This window comes from Diceros bicornis, chromosome 7 (assembly GCF_020826845.1).
Source record: "Diceros bicornis minor isolate mBicDic1 chromosome 7, mDicBic1.mat.cur, whole genome shotgun sequence".
In the NCBI taxonomy this organism is placed as follows: Eukaryota; Metazoa; Chordata; class Mammalia; order Perissodactyla; family Rhinocerotidae; genus Diceros; species Diceros bicornis.
Window position 1 is genome coordinate 59,288,686 of NC_080746.1, and position 15,480 is coordinate 59,304,165.

The window sequence follows — 15,480 nt, forward strand, 5'->3', positions numbered from 1 at the left end:
TTCTATGAGTTTCTCTTCAGGAACAGGCTGACCACAGGCGAGAAACACACCTACCAGTTATCCATCACAGCTGACAGAAAAATGGAACAATGTGATGCCTGGAGCCTGTCACGCCTGGAGACCAACGTCCTGGGACCCCCCTCCTTACTGCTCATTTTCCCTATATAACTGCTTCAAGATTCTGTAATCCTCGAAGGTGGTTTTTTGAGACATTAGTCTGCCATCTTCCCAGTTATGCTGGCTAATTAAATTAAAACTTCCTTTCTTGATCTTTAACTTGTTGTGATTAATTGGCTCAGATTGTAGTGAGCAGAGCAAGCCCATTGCTCCGTAACATCTTCACTTAGAAACAATATAAACTTCTTGACATCCTCCCTGAGGACACAGGAAATACCTGTAACACTACCACTAATAACTGTTGCAAGTTGAAGCTCATCTATATAATACACTTAGTATTTTATACTGATCCTCCTGGTTTTATCCCTTCATTTCTATCCAACTTTTATGGAACCACTTTGTGTACTAGTCTTCAAGGGTTGGTTTAACAAAGTGTTTCCCAATTCTTTTGGAACACATTCTTCCTCTTGGGTAATGACTGTAGTTTGGGCTCTGAGATCTGGCTTCTCTCCATTTGCTAGAATCCTTTAGGCCCCAGTCACTGACTCTAATAATACATTTCACAATATATTTCAGATCTGACTACCTTTTTATTTATTTAATTAATTAATTTATTTTGTGAGGAAGATTAGCCCTGAGCTAACATCCCATGCCAACCCTCCTCTTTTTGCTGAGGAAAATTGGCCCTGGGCTAACATCTGTGCCCATCTTCCTCTACATTATATGGGACGCAGCCACGGCACGGCTTGACAAGTGGCGAGTCAGTGCGAGCCTGGGGTCCGAACCTGTGAATCTGCAGGCTGTGAAGTGGAGTGTGCAAACTTAACAACTATGGCACTGGACTGGCCCTACCTTTTCATTTATACCTGGCCTTTTCATTAATATGACTTTTGTCTTAAGAAAATTCTACTCCTCCTTGATTCCTGAAGCAGTGCTTTTAACAACTCCCCAGGAACTTCTAATGTACAGTCAAGTTTTAGAATCTCAGCTTGAAGGCAGTGGCTCTCAAACTTTGATGTACATCAAAATCAATTGGAGGGCTTTTTAAAACACAGACCTCTGGGCTCCACTCGTAGAGTTTCTGATTCAGTGTTCAGGGTCCAAATTTGCATTTTTACAAGTTCCCAGCTGATGTTGATGCCGCTGGTTTGGGGGATCACACAGTGAGTAGCTTTAGGGTGTTTACTGATTTAGGAATATTTGCAATGTGAGAATCATTTTAATTAACTGACACATAGGAAAATATAATTTTTGGCTTTATAAATAGAGTTTTCTCCTGCACCATTATGAAGTGACATGATTGTCTATTCTTACTGTTTGGTGCCCCATTCATAATTTTTAAGTCTATCTTGTTTGCTTGCTAAATTACGAAAACTAATAAAAGAAAAATAATTTAGGGACGGCCCGGTGACACAAGTGGTTAAGTGCGTGCGTTCTGATGCGGCAGCCCAGGGTTCGCTGGTTCGGTCCCGGGCGCCCACTGACGCACTGCTTGGCAAGCCATGCTGTGACGGCGTGCCATATAAAGTGGAGGAAGATGAGCACGGATGTTAGCCAGGGCCAGTCTTCCTCAGCAAAAAAAAAGAAAAAAAGAAAAAAAGGGAGGAGGATTGGTAGATGTTAGCACACGGCTGATCTCCTCACCAAAAAAAAAAAAAAAAAAAAAAAATTGAAAATATATTGTATTTCAGTATGGAAATGCTCAAACACCTATACTTGAAGACATAATAAGAAGGAGGCTTACATCTATTCCTGGATTCCCTTGAGAATCATTATGAATTCAAGAAAATCAAATGCAGAAAATGCTGTGTTTCGTAACTCCTAAAATGCTATCAGCAGAGATGTTTTTCAGAAGTTGATTTTTTTGCACTGGGGAATAATATGATTAATTTATGGGCAAAACAATGTACATTTTTCTACGATTTACACTGTTACATTTCCAGAACATCAATTGTATACCAAAAAACATGCAATAATACTTGTAACTATGTGTATAATTGAATGCGGTGTCAGCTTGGAATATTTAAACACATTTTCCTCAACCATGTCCTGAGGTCATTGGAGAGGCCAGGGACAAGCTTGCAAGTAGCCTAGCTATGTTGCTTAATATCAATAAGTATCCCCATACAAAAGTGATCCAACAGAACTAACTTCAGGTTTCAAAATGCTCCTTTGGTTAACAACACCTTGGTTGAGAATTAGAACTTCAGGTGATCTAATCACTGGGTCGTGCCCATGATTAGATTAGGCTCTCTGGTCAGACGTTATCATAATCCAATGAATCCAGAAGTCCCGGAAGTCTCCTCCCACTCTGACGAGGTCACTCAGTATAAACCCCGTTCCTGTTCTTTGCCGCTTCACTAGCTGAAAGAGCTGTAGCCAGGTGGTCGTTCCCCTGACTTCGGAGTCCCCGCAGCCACTGAAGCACACACGTCTCATTGCAGTCCCAAGTGCCCGCCGTCATGTCCTCCTCCCCGCTCAGGGTGGCTGTGGTGTGTATGAGCAACATGAACAGGAGCATGGAAGCCCACGGCATCCTCAGGAAAAACGGCTTCAGGGTCCGGTCTTTCGGAACTGGATCTCGTGTGAGGCTCCCAGGATCGGCGCCCAATCTTCCCGTGGTTTACGATTTCTCAACCACATACAAGCAGATGTACAACGACCTTCTCAGGAAAGACAGACAACGCTATACCAAGAATGGAATCTTACACATCCTGGGAAGAAATGAGCGAATCAAGCCCCGGCCAGAAAGATTTCAAGAGTGCAGCGATGCCTTCGATGTCATCTTTACCTGTGGGGAGAGCGTCTACGACCGAGTGGTGGAAGACCTGTGTGCCAGAGAGCAGGAGACCTTCCAGCCCGTGCACGTGATCAACGTGGACATCCAAGACACCCTGGAGGACGCCACCCTTGGAGCCCTGCTCATCTGTGAGCTCTGCCAGTGCCTCCAGCAGGCGGATGACATGGAGGACAGTCTGGATAAGCTGCTGCTGGCAGTGGAGGAGAAAAGAGGAAAGAGCTTTCTTCACACGGTCTGCTTCTACTGAAGAGCTGAGCCCATAGTCAGTAAGAACTTGTGCGTGGACTTTTTGACTAGTCTGTATTTCCCGCGAGAAGTGTCTTTAAAGCCCTTTCCTCTAAATGCTGTTTGTTTGATTTTTAGGTGTGCCTGCCTGGAAGAGCTGAAGAGTGAACGAGAAGAACATTGTATAGGAAATGAGGACAAGGACTTCTAATAGTCATGAAAACACCCCAAGTGTGGGGGACATTGTTCTAGGTACTTTACACGCAGGAAGTAATTCAGTGCTCACCGCGTCCTGGAAGGAAGTTACCGCCATGACTGCATGTTGCGGATGAGCAAACCCAACCTTATAATGGAGCACTTGATAAGCGATTTGTTGAAGGATATTCAGCGAGTAAAGGATGTCGTTAGGCCATCATGTTCTTTTTCAGCCATCTTTCTGAAGAGTCTAGGAGAGAATTAGTTTCCTTGCTTTTTTCTAGTTTCTAGAAACCACTCACCTTCCTTGGCTCATGGCTGCCTTCTTCCATCTTCCAAGTCAGCCATGGCAGGTTGAGTCCTTCTCACAGCACGTCATTTTGATCTCCTCTTCTGCCTCCCTTCTCCATATTTAAAGACCTTTGTAATTACATTGGACCCATCCCAATAATTCACGTTGATCTCCCTATTTTTAGGTCATTGGATTAGGAAACTTAATTCCATGTCTACACTTTAATTTTAAAATATACTGATTGCAATATCTGAGGGTGTTACCTCTGGAAATATAATAGAATGAAACAATTAGAGGCCATTAGGAAAGTAAGCATGGATGCCTCTTCATTGGCGTAAATTTTTGGGAGCTCCTTGGATTTCATTAATCACACAACAAAGTGCGTACTGATATTAGAAGAATAGGCCATCACTTTTTAAAGCAATTTCCTGTTGCTCATTTTGAGTGGTATTTTAATTATAGGAGTTTTTTTCTAATGAAAAAGGAGTATATTGCATTTTTACTTGTAGATGACTTTACTTATTGAGTGTATCTACTTTTCTAATGTAACTTCAAAACCTGAGTGAGAAAATGAATTTTATATTATTGCTGAGAACTTGGAATTATAAATAAGGAGAAATACCCACAAACGAAAGGAAATCATTTAATTTTGATGATAAGTATGTTTTTCCTATTTGGGAGCTGATCTTCAAACTCTTAAGCCACATTCTTTTAAGCATTATCAATTAAACTGAACAAAAAATTCCTTCTACAATAGTTCTTATACTCAAGACGTTCATTAATTATCTAATTGGATTACTTGGGAATAAATCAAGGGGCGTCCATAGGACACAAAGTGAATTTTTTCTTGATTATCCTTTCCAGAGGCATGAAACCTCCCACTTTGGTGTTTTTTCTGTTGACACTGCCACCGATGTCCTTGTGGGGCCATGCCCACACACAGAGACTCAGAATTCCAAGAATTAACACCCCGTTGGGGAACCTCAGCCAGAGAATCAATTCTTCACCTTTCCTTTCAGTCAAAGGATGGCATTGAGACACAAATTTTGTGGTTTCTCAAGGGCTAGTTTTGCAGATTGGACTTCTAGACACCCCACCCACCTTGGTCAGCTGGAAAACACATCTCTGTATTGGCTCTCCACCATGCTCCTTTACTCCTCTTGTCCCCTCTCCTGATACTTGCTATTGTAACTGCAAAAATAGGGACTTCCATGAGTACTGCAATGCCCTTCTCAGGTTGCTCCCAACACCGTCTCAAGGTGCCAAATGACACTCCATTCACTGTGCTGCCAGGCTGTGTTCAGCACAGTGCAGGGGAGGGGAGTCCCTTCTGGCAAATGCTATGTGTGCAGCCCCACATCATTAAGGTTAATGACCCAAAATCTTACCAGGTCTACCATGAGGGTCATCTTCTGCCTTCGCTTCTCCTTTTTTCCTTGGAATTGGTCTGTGGATCGGATGCCCCTTAGTCCTTTTCCTTCCTCTTTCTCTATCTTAGGCTCCAGGTGCTCACACTGCAACTTTAACCATCTCCCTTCCCTTGGGCTTATCAACTCTTGAAAAATATACACCAGTATTGCATGACATTAGGGGGAGCACTGACTCCTAAGTCCACCACATGTATTCATACTCTGAATCCCAATTTAGGCCCTTGTGCCTATAAAGATAATATTTCTTCAAAGCTGCTTTTAACTTCACAGATTCTATGACATAATGATCTTTAAGGAAACCTATCATACCTCAGAACCATTTTCCTTAAGCAAGAAGTGATAAATGCAATTTATGAACTGACCTCATGGATCAATGGCTTTGTTATTTTCTTTTTCTCTCCACTTCCCACCTCCCTTCCTTCAATATTATTTTTCATGTGATTGTCAAAATTGCGTTTTGAAATAAAGATGTGATCATATTATGTTTTGCTTCCAGTTCTTCAATTCCTGCCTTTAGGATAGATTCCAAAAACTCTTCCTAAAGACTGTTAATCCCCATCACAACCTGTTTCCTCCCTCTAATGTGTTGATCCTCAAATCTACAACCTGGATACGTTCATTTATTCAGCAAATGTTTACTGAGCTCCCACCATGTGGTAGGCACTGTTCTCTGCACTGGAGATGCAGCCAGGAACAGCGTAAGCTAACCCCTGCCCTCATGGAAATGACAGTGCAGCTCTTTGGCCCCAGGGATATGGGCGTGACTGAACCTATGTTTTTGAAGGACCAGTTGTCGACCACAGGTATCCCCACGACTCCCAAGTCTGCCGTAGCTTCCATATAAAGGTCTACCATGGGTAGTTGGGTTTTCCTGCAAGCCCAAATTAAGATGATTGTATTCCCCAATTTCTAAGTAGCTTTCCTGAGGGGCTAAGCAGAGCTCATTGTCTATCTCTTCTGTGGAGCCTGGCATCCACTTGCAAACCAGAGCCTTTCTACCTGTGCCCAGATCAGTGCATTGATGTCGGAGTAAGGGGTAGGCCTTTCTGGTGGGTCTACTTCATCTTTGCACTTACTTCTACTGTAGAAACATGATAAAATCTGGTCCACAAGTGTTTACGGTGCAGTATGCACTGCAGGATGGTTTTGAAAATTATGGACTAGGTTCTCATCTGTAACAGGTATGATATTTTTAGACATCAAAATCCTGGGGTGAAAAAGGTATTTTTATTTTCCAGAATGAATATATATCTCTAATATTTATTAGGTGACATTTATGGATTAACCAATTTGTATGTAATAACTTTTAATCCTAACAACAATCTTCTGCAGTACAGTAGTCCCCCTTATCCACGGGGCATGTGTTCCAAGACGCCTGGTGGATGCCTGAAACCACGGATAGCACAGAATCCTATGTATACTATGTTTTTCCCCAGCTAACTGGCTAAGAGGCAGGTAGTGTGTACAGTGTGGGTAGCTGGGCAAAGGGGTGATTCACATCCTGGGCGGGAGGAAGAGGGTCAGCGAGAGATTTGATCATGCTGCTGAGAATGGCATGGAATTTAAAACTTATACATTCTTTATTTCTGGAATTTTCCGTTTAATATCTTTGGATCTCAGTTTGCTGAATGTAACCTAAACTGTGGAAAGCGAAACTGCAGATGAGGGGGTACTATGCAGATTCTGTTATCCCAGTTTCCGTATTGGGAAACTGAAGCAGAGAAAGATTACGTAACGGAACTCTACAGTTGGGAATGTGGAGGCTGGAGGAGAACTTGGGCGGTAGACCTCAGAAACTGTGTGCATTTTATTTTTATATGAATTCTAAGATTTAAGCAATAAAATGGTTTGATAAAGTTGGCCTTTTTGATAGTTTTGCTCTACGTTGGTGAGTTCTTTCAGATGTCTTTAATTGACTAGCCAGATTGTGCTGATTCAAAATGCCATTGCAATACAATACACGCAGGTGATGTTTATATCTATAATAAGACTTCTTTTTTAAAAAAACCACTTTATTGAGGTATGATAGACATACAAAAAGCTGTGCGTATCTAATGTATACAACTTGGTGAGTTTAGAGGTAAGTATACATCCGTAAAACCGTCACTGCAATCTATGCCATGAACATATCCATCTCCATCTCCAAAAGTTTTTCCCTCCCTCCCTCCCTCCCTCCCTCCCTCCCTTCCTTCCTGTCTTTCTCTCGTTCTCCTTCCTTCCATCCCTTTTCTTCTTCTCCTTCTCGTTCCCCTCGTCTTCCTCCTTCTTATTTATTTATTTTTTGTGGTAAGAGCACTTAAAGTAAGATCTACCCTCTTCACAACTTTTGACTATACAATACAGTAACTGTAGTCACGATGCTATACAGCAGATCTCTAGGACTTATTAATCTTTCATAACTGAAACTTGTTACCTTTTGACTGACACCTCCCCATTTTCTCCTCCTTTTAGCTCCTGAAAACCACCATTCTACTCTCTGCTTCTATGAGTTTGACTATTTTGGGTTCCTCATCTAAGTAGTATCATATAGTATTGGCCCTTCTTTGTCTGGCTTATTTAACTTAGCATAGTGTCCTCCAGGTTCATCCATTATGTCACACTCACTGAGAAAACAAGAGAGAAGACTCAAATAAATAAAATCAGAAATGAAAGAGGAGCAATTACAATGGATACCATAGAAATACAAAGGATTATAAGAGAATACTATGAAAAGCTATATGCCAACAAACTTGATAACCTAGAAGAAATGAATAAATTCTTAGTCTTATACAACCTCCCAAAACTGAATCAAGAAGAAACAGAGAGTCTGAAGACTAATCACAAGTAAAGCAATTAAAACAGTAATCAAAAATCTCCCAAAAAAAACAAAAATCCAGGACCAAATGACTTCTCTGGAGAATTCTACCAAACTTTGGAGAAATGGAAGGATTTCCTTCTTTTTAAAGGCAGAATAATATTCCACTGTAAGTAGACACTACAGTTTCTTTATCCATTCATCTATTGGCGGACATTTAAGTTGTTTCCAAGTCTTTGCTATTATGAATAATGCTGCAACGAACAAGGGAGTGCAGATATCTCTTCAAGACCCTGACATCAATTCCTTTGAATATACACCCAGAAATGGGATGCTGGATTACATGGTAGTTCTATTTTTAACTTTTTGAGGAACATTTATGTTTTTATCCACAGTGGCTGCACCAATTTACATTTCCACCAACAGCATGCTAGGGTTCCTTTTTCTCCAAATCCTTACCAAGATATGTTGTCTTTTGATTTTTTTACTTTTTTTGTTTTTGATAGTAGCCATCTTGACAGGTGTGAGGTGATATCTCACTGTGGTTTGGTTTGCATTTCCCTGATGATTAGAAAAATTTGGTAGGAAGGTGATTGAAATGTGCAGCCACGGTTGACAACCACTTAGCTACAAAATCACTCTGATTAGATTCCCGAACTGGAGCTGCTAATGATGTCTGCGTCCAGACGTGCCTCGGAGACCTAATACTTTTGCCATGTTCTTTTCTCCCCAGAATCTTTCTTTTCTCCAGATTCATTTTTTTTTCAGATCCTAGTAACTTGCATACCTTAATGGCAGCAGAAACATTTTCTCTGTCTCATCATGTTTTGTAGTATTTAGAATGTTCCTCAACTGTTGCATTTCTTTGTTGTTTCTCTCCTATTTTCAGGCAGATCAGCTGAATTTTAAAAAAAAATTTAATCTAATTCTTAAATTGATTGCTTTTGTTTTGGTTTTAGGTATAAAGTTAGCACTTTTTGCTGTATTTGAGTGTTTACTTTTCTTTTTCTAGATCTTTCCTTTCAGGGTCAGGTATTTGCTTTTCTAATATACTTCTCCAGGTTTTGTCTTGTGTGTGTTTTCCTATAGTTAGAAATATGAAGCCAAGAAATTCCAGTTCTCTGAAAAGCAGCTAGTGTTCAAAGAAGCTGTGTCTCCCTGGGTTGGCACTCTCCCATCAGATCAACATCTAATCCAATCCTCCTTCTACTGTTTCCTTGGGTCTCCTGGTTTATCTCATTTTGACTGTGCCTTTGTAAGTGAGCATAAGTAAGGCCATCTTGTTACACTAAATGGCCCCAGCCCCTCCTCTGTGTGACTACTCATTGTTCTACACGTACTGTAAAAAAATTCACATGCCCTCCTGATTTATGGCCTCCACTTAAGTATGTACTCCCGAATATCTTCATAAATTAAAACTTTGTTCTATGAGTTTCTCTTCAGGAACAGGCTGACCACAGGCGAGAAACACACCTACCAGTTATCCATCACAGCTGACAGAAAAATGGAACAATGTGATGCCTGGAGCCTGTCACGCCTGGAGACCAACGTCCTGGGACCCCCCTCCTTACTGCTCATTTTCCCTATATAACTGCTTCAAGATTCTGTAATCCTCGAAGGTGGTTTTTTGAGACATTAGTCTGCCATCTTCCCAGTTATGCTGGCTAATTAAATTAAAACTTCCTTTCTTGATCTTTAACTTGTTGTGATTAATTGGCTCAGATTGTAGTGAGCAGAGCAAGCCCATTGCTCCGTAACACCTTCACTTAGAAACAATATAAACTTCTTGACATCCTCCCTGAGGACACAGGAAATACCTGTAACACTACCACTAATAACTGTTGCAAGTTGAAGCTCATCTATATAATACACTTAGTATTTTATACTGATCCTCCTGGTTTTATCCCTTCATTTCTATCCAACTTTTATGGAACCACTTTGTGTACTAGTCTTCAAGGGCTGGTTTAACAAAGTGTTTCCCAATTCTTTTGGAACACATTCTTCCTCTTGGGTAATGACTGTAGTTTGGGCTCTGAGATCTGGCTTCTCTCCATTTGCTAGAATCCTTTAGGCCCCAGTCACTGACTCTAATAATACATTTCACAATATATTTCAGATCTGACTACCTTTTTATTTATTTAATTAATTAATTTATTTTGTGAGGAAGATTAGCCCTGAGCTAACATCCCATGCCAACCCTCCTCTTTTTGCTGAGGAAAATTGGCCCTGGGCTAACATCTGTGCCCATCTTCCTCTACATTATATGGGACGCAGCCACGGCACGGCTTGACAAGTGGCGAGTCAGTGCGAGCCTGGGGTCCGAACCTGTGAATCTGCAGGCTGTGAAGTGGAGTGTGCAAACTTAACAACTATGGCACTGGACTGGCCCTACCTTTTCATTTATACCTGGCCTTTTCATTAATATGACTTTTGTCTTAAGAAAATTCTACTCCTCCTTGATTCCTGAAGCAGTGCTTTTAACAACTCCCCAGGAACTTCTAATGTACAGTCAAGTTTTAGAATCTCAGCTTGAAGGCAGTGGCTCTCAAACTTTGATGTACATCAAAATCAATTGGAGGGCTTTTTAAAACACAGACCTCTGGGCTCCACTCGTAGAGTTTCTGATTCAGTGTTCAGGGTCCAAATTTGCATTTTTACAAGTTCCCAGCTGATGTTGATGCCGCTGGTTTGGGGGATCACACAGTGAGTAGCTTTAGGGTGTTTACTGATTTAGGAATATTTGCAATGTGAGAATCATTTTAATTAACTGACACATAGGAAAATATAATTTTTGGCTTTATAAATAGAGTTTTCTCCTGCACCATTATGAAGTGACATGATTGTCTATTCTTACTGTTTGGTGCCCCATTCATAATTTTTAAGTCTATCTTGTTTGCTTGCTAAATTACGAAAACTAATAAAAGAAAAATAATTTAGGGACGGCCCGGTGACACAAGTGGTTAAGTGCGTGCGTTCTGATGCGGCAGCCCAGGGTTCGCTGGTTCGGTCCCGGGCGCCCACTGACGCACTGCTTGGCAAGCCATGCTGTGACGGCGTGCCATATAAAGTGGAGGAAGATGAGCACGGATGTTAGCCAGGGCCAGTCTTCCTCAGCAAAAAAAAAGAAAAAAAGAAAAAAAGGGAGGAGGATTGGTAGATGTTAGCACACGGCTGATCTCCTCACCAAAAAAAAAAAAAAAAAAAAAAAATTGAAAATATATTGTATTTCAGTATGGAAATGCTCAAACACCTATACTTGAAGACATAATAAGAAGGAGGCTTACATCTATTCCTGGATTCCCTTGAGAATCATTATGAATTCAAGAAAATCAAATGCAGAAAATGCTGTGTTTCGTAACTCCTAAAATGCTATCAGCAGAGATGTTTTTCAGAAGTTGATTTTTTTGCACTGGGGAATAATATGATTAATTTATGGGCAAAACAATGTACATTTTTCTACGATTTACACTGTTACATTTCCAGAACATCAATTGTATACCAAAAAACATGCAATAATACTTGTAACTATGTGTATAATTGAATGCGGTGTCAGCTTGGAATATTTAAACACATTTTCCTCAACCATGTCCTGAGGTCATTGGAGAGGCCAGGGACAAGCTTGCAAGTAGCCTAGCTATGTTGCTTAATATCAATAAGTATCCCCATACAAAAGTGATCCAACAGAACTAACTTCAGGTTTCAAAATGCTCCTTTGGTTAACAACACCTTGGTTGAGAATTAGAACTTCAGGTGATCTAATCACTGGGCCGTGCCCATGATTAGATTAGGCTCTCTGGTCAGACGTTATCATAATCCAATGAATCCAGAAGTCCCGGAAGTCTCCTCCCACTCTGACGAGGTCACTCAGTATAAACCCCGTTCCTGTTCTTTGCCGCTTCACTAGCTGAAAGAGCTGTAGCCAGGTGGTCGTTCCCCTGACTTCGGAGTCCCCGCAGCCACTGAAGCACACACGTCTCATTGCAGTCCCAAGTGCCCGCCGTCATGTCCTCCTCCCCGCTCAGGGTGGCTGTGGTGTGTATGAGCAACATGAACAGGAGCATGGAAGCCCACGGCATCCTCAGGAAAAACGGCTTCAGGGTCCGGTCTTTCGGAACTGGATCTCGTGTGAGGCTCCCAGGATCGGCGCCCAATCTTCCCGTGGTTTACGATTTCTCAACCACATACAAGCAGATGTACAACGACCTTCTCAGGAAAGACAGACAACGCTATACCAAGAATGGAATCTTACACATCCTGGGAAGAAATGAGCGAATCAAGCCCCGGCCAGAAAGATTTCAAGAGTGCAGCGATGCCTTCGATGTCATCTTTACCTGTGGGGAGAGCGTCTACGACCGAGTGGTGGAAGACCTGTGTGCCAGAGAGCAGGAGACCTTCCAGCCCGTGCACGTGATCAACGTGGACATCCAAGACACCCTGGAGGACGCCACCCTTGGAGCCCTGCTCATCTGTGAGCTCTGCCAGTGCCTCCAGCAGGCGGATGACATGGAGGACAGTCTGGATAAGCTGCTGCTGGCAGTGGAGGAGAAAAGAGGAAAGAGCTTTCTTCACACGGTCTGCTTCTACTGAAGAGCTGAGCCCATAGTCAGTAAGAACTTGTGCGTGGACTTTTTGACTAGTCTGTATTTCCCGCGAGAAGTGTCTTTAAAGCCCTTTCCTCTAAATGCTGTTTGTTTGATTTTTAGGTGTGCCTGCCTGGAAGAGCTGAAGAGTGAACGAGAAGAACATTGTATAGGAAATGAGGACAAGGACTTCTAATAGTCATGAAAACACCCCAAGTGTGGGGGACATTGTTCTAGGTACTTTACACGGAGGAAGTAATTCAGTGCTCACCGCGTCCTGGAAGGAAGTTACCGCCATGACTGCATGTTGCGGATGAGCAAACCCAACCTTATAATGGAGCACTTGATAAGCGATTTGTTGAAGGATATTCAGCGAGTAAAGGATGTCGTTAGGCCATCATGTTCTTTTTCAGCCATCTTTCTGAAGAGTCTAGGAGAGAATTAGTTTCCTTGCTTTTTTCTAGTTTCTAGAAACCACTCACCTTCCTTGGCTCATGGCTGCCTTCTTCCATCTTCCAAGTCAGCCATGGCAGGTTGAGTCCTTCTCACAGCACGTCATTTTGATCTCCTCTTCTGCCTCCCTTCTCCATATTTAAAGACCTTTGTAATTACATTGGACCCATCCCAATAATTCACGTTGATCTCCCTATTTTTAGGTCATTGGATTAGGAAACTTAATTCCATGTCTACACTTTAATTTTAAAATATACTGATTGCAATATCTGAGGGTGTTACCTCTGGAAATATAATAGAATGAAACAATTAGAGGCCATTAGGAAAGTAAGCATGGATGCCTCTTCATTGGCGTAAATTTTTGGGAGCTCCTTGGATTTCATTAATCACACAACAAAGTGCGTACTGATATTAGAAGAATAGGCCATCACTTTTTAAAGCAATTTCCTGTTGCTCATTTTGAGTGGTATTTTAATTATAGGAGTTTTTTTCTAATGAAAAAGGAGTATATTGCATTTTTACTTGTAGATGACTTTACTTATTGAGTGTATCTACTTTTCTAATGTAACTTCAAAACCTGAGTGAGAAAATGAATTTTATATTATTGCTGAGAACTTGGAATTATAAATAAGGAGAAATACCCACAAACGAAAGGAAATCATTTAATTTTGATGATAAGTATGTTTTTCCTATTTGGGAGCTGATCTTCAAACTCTTAAGCCACATTCTTTTAAGCATTATCAATTAAACTGAACAAAAAATTCCTTCTACAATAGTTCTTATACTCAAGACGTTCATTAATTATCTAATTGGATTACTTGGGAATAAATCAAGGGGCGTCCATAGGACACAAAGTGAATTTTTTCTTGATTATCCTTTCCAGAGGCATGAAACCTCCCACTTTGGTGTTTTTTCTGTTGACACTGCCACCGATGTCCTTGTGGGGCCATGCCCACACACAGAGACTCAGAATTCCAAGAATTAACACCCCGTTGGGGAACCTCAGCCAGAGAATCAATTCTTCACCTTTCCTTTCAGTCAAAGGATGGCATTGAGACACAAATTTTGTGGTTTCTCAAGGGCTAGTTTTGCAGATTGGACTTCTAGACACCCCACCCACCTTGGTCAGCTGGAAAACACATCTCTGTATTGGCTCTCCACCATGCTCCTTTACTCCTCTTGTCCCCTCTCCTGATACTTGCTATTGTAACTGCAAAAATAGGGACTTCCATGAGTACTGCAATGCCCTTCTCAGGTTGCTCCCAACACCGTCTCAAGGTGCCAAATGACACTCCATTCACTGTGCTGCCAGGCTGTGTTCAGCACAGTGCAGGGGAGGGGAGTCCCTTCTGGCAAATGCTATGTGTGCAGCCCCACATCATTAAGGTTAATGACCCAAAATCTTACCAGGTCTACCATGAGGGTCATCTTCTGCCTTCGCTTCTCCTTTTTTCCTTGGAATTGGTCTGTGGATCGGATGCCCCTTAGTCCTTTTCCTTCCTCTTTCTCTATCTTAGGCTCCAGGTGCTCACACTGCAACTTTAACCATCTCCCTTCCCTTGGGCTTATCAACTCTTGAAAAATATACACCAGTATTGCATGACATTAGGGGGAGCACTGACTCCTAAGTCCACCACATGTATTCATACTCTGAATCCCAATTTAGGCCCTTGTGCCTATAAAGATAATATTTCTTCAAAGCTGCTTTTAACTTCACAGATTCTATGACATAATGATCTTTAAGGAAACCTATCATACCTCAGAACCATTTTCCTTAAGCAAGAAGTGATAAATGCAATTTATGAACTGACCTCATGGATCAATGGCTTTGTTATTTTCTTTTTCTCTCCACTTCCCACCTCCCTTCCTTCAATATTATTTTTCATGTGATTGTCAAAATTGCGTTTTGAAATAAAGATGTGATCATATTATGTTTTGCTTCCAGTTCTTCAATTCCTGCCTTTAGGATAGATTCCAAAAACTCTTCCTAAAGACTGTTAATCCCCATCACAACCTGTTTCCTCCCTCTAATGTGTTGATCCTCAAATCTACAACCTGGATACGTTCATTTATTCAGCAAATGTTTACTGAGCTCCCACCATGTGGTAGGCACTGCTCTCTGCACTGGAGATGCAGCCAGGAACAGCGTAAGCTAACCCCTGCCCTCATGGAAATGACAGTGCAGCTCTTTGGCCCCAGGGATATGGGCGTGACTGAACCTATGTTTTTGAAGGACCAGTTGTCGACCACAGGTATCCCCACGACTCCCAAGTCTGCCGTAGCTTCCATATAAAGGTCTACCATGGGTAGTTGGGTTTTCCTGCAAGCCCAAATTAAGATGATTGTATTCCCCAATTTCTAAGTAGCTTTCCTGAGGGGCTAAGCAGAGCTCATTGTCTATCTCTTCTGTGGAGCCTGGCATCCACTTGCAAACCAGAGCCTTTCTACCTGTGCCCAGATCAGTGCATTGATGTCGGAGTAAGGGGTAGGCCTTTCTGGTGGGTCTACTTCATCTTTGCACTTACTTCTACTGTAGAAACATGATAAAATCTGGTCCACAAGTGTTTATGGTGCAGTATGCACTGCAGGATGGT

At 41.7% G+C, this 15,480-nt stretch overlaps 2 protein-coding genes across 2 annotated transcripts; both read left to right on the plus strand.

Annotated features, from left to right (window-relative positions):
- The first annotated feature begins 2,579 nt into the window (after nt 1–2,579).
- LOC131407953 (RNA polymerase II subunit A C-terminal domain phosphatase SSU72 like protein 3-like) lies at nt 2,580–3,164 on the plus strand. The gene has a single exon (XM_058544542.1). It carries the CDS (start codon nt 2,580–2,582, stop codon nt 3,162–3,164), a length of 585 nt encoding a protein of 194 aa, XP_058400525.1.
- Nucleotides 3,165–11,855: 8,691 nt separating this feature from the next.
- On the plus strand, nt 11,856–12,440 carry LOC131407954 (RNA polymerase II subunit A C-terminal domain phosphatase SSU72 like protein 3-like). The gene has a single exon (XM_058544543.1). The coding sequence runs from the start codon at nt 11,856–11,858 to the stop codon at nt 12,438–12,440; it is 585 nt and encodes a 194-aa protein (XP_058400526.1).
- Nucleotides 12,441–15,480: the final 3,040 nt, after the last annotated feature.

Coding starts and splice junctions, on each gene's coding strand:
- LOC131407953 (XM_058544542.1), top strand. CDS start 2,580: ATGTCCTCCTCCCCGCTCAGGGTGGCTGTGGTGTGTATGAGCAACATG.
- LOC131407954 (XM_058544543.1), top strand. CDS start 11,856: ATGTCCTCCTCCCCGCTCAGGGTGGCTGTGGTGTGTATGAGCAACATG.